Raw genomic sequence first — 5,466 nt, 5'->3', positions numbered from 1 at the left:
CCCACAGTGCCCATCAGTACTCACCTTCCATGAATCCTTCCAGCTCTGATTTATTTGTAAAACATTTTAGGATTGCCCATTGACCAATGTTGGCTAGCAACAATAGTGACTAGTTTAACCACTGATGGATTCCACTGCAGTGAACACTGGTGGGAAGCCCCCGATGGTTAGTGTCAGCCGTAGTCTGCACAAGTATGGACTCCATCTGCCCATGCTCAGAGTTAGATCACCAGTGGTTCAACCATCGATGGTTTCTAGTCATTGGTTAAAAATCATCAAACATCAATGACACTTTTTAGCAATAGATCTCTCTCACTGCTCCAAGATGTCTCTAAGGTATGCAGTCAATGTGTTACCATGAAATATGTCAATAGCAGAAAATCAACATTGATTATGTCAACATGGTTAAAATGTCAACATCATCTATGTCAACACCTGCAAAATGTTGATATTGTCAGAATTTTGACATCAGAAATGTTGACATTGTCATAATGTTGATATTTCCATGAGGATTACAGTTAGGGCGTGCATTAGGGTTAAGGTTAGCATAAGGGTTAGCGTTAGTGTTGCTATTACGGTTAGGGACAGAATATCAAAAAATGTTGAAATTCTAACAATGTTGACATAACATCTGTGCCGACATGCTGAATGAATAATAATATATGAACATTTCAATGTCAATATTACGGCCACATTCTCATGTCGATATAACAAATGTTGACATTGTGAATGTCAGACATATATACCAAACCTGTCTTGTCTATGCCTAACCTGCAGATGTTCCTATGGGATCCATTCCTCTGAGGAAGGGGGGCGGAGGGAGGGCACCAAAAATAAATTATATATTTCGCCCCCTATAAAATCGTTCCGACACCCCTGTATATATATCAGAGAGCAGTTAGTTTTGGCCATGCACCAGATTGGCAGTAACTCAGTAACTTGATAGACACAGGACGTGGACCAAGATTATAAAAATAGGGATGTATAATTGCCAAATATGGTAACATATATGTTTACTACTTTGCTCCTGAACTAGCATTAACAACACTTTATATCTGCTATTTTCATCTGCTCTACTAATACAAAGGTATTTTCATGCTGCACTTCAACTAAGGAGTTGATTATCCTCCCTTCGCATTTCATGGGAACATTTTAATTTGTTATTGGGCCTGATTCAGAGCTGTACGCAATGCACATGCTGTGTACATGTATACTAATGCTGCAGGAGGCATCTGACAAAAGACGCCTCCTGCTGGCATTGCAAATCCGAGTGCTGCATCCACAGGCACAGCACCGGATCACCATCTTGACCACCGCTCACGATGGTTGCAGCATCGTCCATCTGAGTAAGCCTAATAATACTCAGATTTTCCACCTCATCTGTGCTGCAAAGGTCAGTAAATCTGCATCAGAATAGGCAGACACTGGCCTCGGCACTCCCAAAAAATGGAGACGACATGCCCCAATATTCAGGAATGCTGGCCAGCGCCACCCCAAACAGCTGTGTGTGGTGACACTGACATTCATTTTAATAACAGAAGCCTATTATCCTCCATTCACACTTCATGGGAATATTTTAATTAATTAACTACTGTCCCTCTGTGGCAACAAAGTGCCTTAGATATTCAGCAATAGATATTCTTTTAATAACTTGTTACTAATCCTAAATGGTGCTCCAACCAATCAGCTCCTAACTGTCATGTGTTTGAAAAATGACATTTAGGAGCTGATTGGTTGGAGCATTTGAGATTGGTAACAAGTGCTAACAAGAATATCACTCGTTGATAAATATATATGCAGATATTAACCTTTATATCCCCAGTGGTTTTCAGGTGCTTAGTGTTTCCATATTTGTATTCTTTGATGTTATGCCTATGCAAAATTTACTGTGAACTAAACATCTAAGGAATGTTATTGATAAAAACATCAAAGCTCTTGAACTACTTAAGTTTTGGGTATTGTAGTCCATGCTATGTTCAACTGCATGAGCGATATTGGTGGAGTGCAGAACTTATAGAAGATTATTCTCCTTAAATTATGCATAACATAAACAATGAAACTGGTCTGCTCATGATCAAGTTTGTAAATCCAATTGACACTGGCAGGCATGGGTGTGTTAAAGAAACTACTAATACTAACCACTTCTCTTATTTTATTACTATAGTGAGCTTCCAGAGCTCACCTTGAAATCTCGCCTACTACAGCTAAAATGCCACTTCACTTGGGGGCTTCTGGAAAAGGATACTGATATTGATGATTTGGAAAACAGAGTACACAGCCAGCTGACATATCTGGTCACTAAGAGCAAATACATGGTGTACAATCTACTGGCCTACATAATGCACCTTAGAGGAGACTACACCAAAGCCATTGCCAATCTACAGATAGCGGAAAAAAACATTATAGCGAACAATCCAGGTGGGACAGATAAAAAGTATCTTGTGACATTTGGGGACTACGCATGGGTGTACTACTACTTAAAGCGATATGAAGACTCTCAGAAGTACATAGACAAGACAGACCAAATTAATAAAGAATTACAACTTTCCCTGAATGATAGTCAAGATATAGCTGAGATTTATGGGGAACAAGGTTGGTCGTTGTTAACATTTTGTGGCCGATATTATGAAAAAGCTAAAGAATGTTTTGAAAAGGCTCTTGAGCTAGATAAAGAAGATCCTGAGTGGAACTCTGGCTATGCAACAGTGGTTTATCGATTGGAAGGATTCAATGTCACAATAAGCCCTGCTTCAGAATCCAGATCATTGCCGCTGTTGGAACACGCTGTAGTACTAAATCCAGAGGATGCTGTGGTGAAGGCACTTCTTGCATTGAAGCTACAAGACCTAAAAAGAGGGGATGAGGGAATTATATATGTTGAAGAAGCCCTAGAACAAACTCTAAACCTTCCATATGTACATCGCTATGTGGCAAAGTTTTACAGAAGAGCTGGTCTGGAGGATGAAGCTCTGCGGGTCCTAAATAGTGCACTAGATCTTATACCTTCCTCTGATTTTCTACATCACCAAATAGGACTATGCTACAGGCAGAAGATATGTAATAAAAAGAAGTTATTTGGAAATATGAACAACCAAAGCAGACAAATGCACACAGGGGAAATTGATGAACTCAAGCAAAAAGCCATATTTCACTTTGAAAAAGCAGTGGAATGCAAGAAAACCTTTGTACATGCATACATAGACCTAGCAAAAATGTACAGTGAGGCAAAGGAAAATAGTAAAGCAGAAGATACATTTGAAAAGGCTTTGTCACTCCCCAATGTTATAGATGAAGAGAAACAGCATATCCACTACTTTTATGGACCTTTTCAAGAATATCACAAGAAATCTGAAAGTGAAGCTATAAAACATTGTAAAAAAGGCCACCAGATAACTAATCCAAGCGAAACCAGAGAGAACTGTGAGAGAGCTTTAAAAAGACTAGCGGGAAGGAAGATTCAGGGTGACCACAGAGATGCTCTGGGGTTTGGTTTGCTTGGATTTGTCTATAAGAATAATGGAAAAACCTCAGAGGCAATTGAGTGCTATGAAACAGCCTTAAAATATAATCCTTACAATGAGGAATATCTGAGCGATCTCTGTGAGCTGAAGTTGATGATATAAACAACTAATAGATTATATTAGCATATTATTTATGAAACTGACATTATGGGCTTGATTTTAAGTTGAATGTAAATCTATTTAAGCCACACAATAATGTGGATTTCTCTCTATGTACATAGGGTCTGATCAGCACGGATAACAATTGCAACTGCATAAACAGATCGAGCAATGTTAGTTACTGCACAATCATGTGTATGCATAGCACTGCGCATGCATGGCAATCGCAACAGTAATCCATCGCAGAGTAAGTGACAGGCTGTCAGCAGTTGGGGGTGGTGACGGGGGAGTGGTCAGACAAACGCAGGCGTGCCTGTCCGTTTGAATTTTGAACGCCGTTTCCTGGATGTGCATAAATAAGGCACTGTGCTGGCTCACTGCGTGCAATCTGACTTGCAGTAATTGTGCGTGAGGGGACGATGTCCGTCGATGTTTGCGCTGGATTGCAAGGTAGGACGGATGTGAGAAAGCAGATGTAGACGTCTTTATGGCGGCTGAGCTTTTGCAAGGATTAGCATATTTTCAAAGCTTCATTGTGTGTGTAATCGCAGCTGCGATCTGTGCTGAATCAGGCCCATAATCACAACTTGCACGCAATTATTAGAGTTTCAATCATTTATTATACTTGTGAACACTTTCACAAAGAGAATCAGGTGGAGGACATTTCAGTGTACAGTAAGGGAATGGAGAGAGATGCAAGTCAACCGTGTGCCCCAATTTATACCTACATGTATTTAGAATACTCGTAGAAGATGGTGCAAGTTTCCAAGCTGATGATAAGTGCACATGACATATTTAAACACTACTTTTAAAATTCCACATATGAAATACATGCAACACAAAATACATCCAGAAAATGTAAGTGAATGGACGCATTTTTCTTTGTTTTCAAAATAAGCACTTTTACACATAACTCTAAATGAGGCTCTATATGTAAATACTTTATAGTAATATTCAGCTGACATTATTTCAATCATATATGAAGGATATCCCTATAGTTGATATAAAGATAAATGACTTGAGGGGAAAACTAACTGCTCCCACCCAGAGACACAGGACACTGAAAGAGCGCATATACCAATAGTAATGTCAGTGGGGATAACGAATTAAAGTCCAACTAACATTGTGAAAAGTCAGAAAACTTCCTGATATTTGCACAGCCCGGAAAGAGCTAGAGGAAATAACATAGAAGATATTCTACATCAAAGCTCAGAACTGCTATAAACTGAATTTGCTTTGCTGTGTTGTTAAGTTTAAATACATTTAATGGCAAAAGTATACACAATTACAGTACACATTATTATTTGTATATGTTGTGATATTTATTGATTAATATTTGGGCCTAGAACCCGGTAATTAATAAATATGTGCCTAACACTAAGGGGTTCACGTCTGGGGCACAGGGCACCCCAAAAAATGTCCAGCCCGGGACCGCCCCAGGGCATCACAGGAAAAAAAGGAAAACGGGTGACAGTGAAGTGTAAAGTATAGATGTGTGAGAATAATAAGTGTTGAAAAAGGGTTAAAATATATGTGAAAAATTGTACATGAATAATAAACAAACATAAAAGGTGATATGAAAAGTGACTATGTGTATAAGGTGGTGATGCCCTGAAGAGGCCCAGCCAGACTGTCCCCGGGGGCCCTTCGCCCAAACGCTCACCCTACAGGTAATATATTTACCAATTATAAAGCCTCAAGATAAAGGCACATATATATTTTGTCAATTGTAAGGCCTCATGATAAAGGCACATACATAAATGCATCCAAATTGAGAGCCAGCTTACCTGGGAGTCACCCATGGGAACTCCAATTAGCACTAATAGAACCAGCATGCCCTCCTAAT

General features: G+C 39.3%; 1 protein-coding gene across 1 annotated transcript; it reads left to right on the top strand.

Moving 5' to 3' along the window:
- The first annotated feature begins 325 nt into the window (after positions 1-325).
- On the top strand, positions 326-3,623 carry LOC148508579 (interferon-induced protein with tetratricopeptide repeats 5-like). The gene is made up of 2 exons (XM_088444310.1): positions 326-336; positions 2,165-3,623. The coding sequence occupies exons 1-2, from the start codon at positions 326-328 to the stop codon at positions 3,621-3,623; spliced, it is 1,470 nt and encodes a 489-aa protein (XP_088300436.1).
- Positions 3,624-5,466: the final 1,843 nt, after the last annotated feature.

The sequence above is a fragment of the Taudactylus pleione genome, unplaced genomic scaffold (genome assembly GCF_031769625.1).
Source record: "Taudactylus pleione unplaced genomic scaffold, aTauple2 ptg000354l, whole genome shotgun sequence".
Classification (NCBI taxonomy): Eukaryota; Metazoa; Chordata; class Amphibia; order Anura; family Myobatrachidae; genus Taudactylus; species Taudactylus pleione.
Note: the sequence above shows the minus strand (reverse complement) of the source record. Positions and strands in the feature narration are given on the sequence as shown.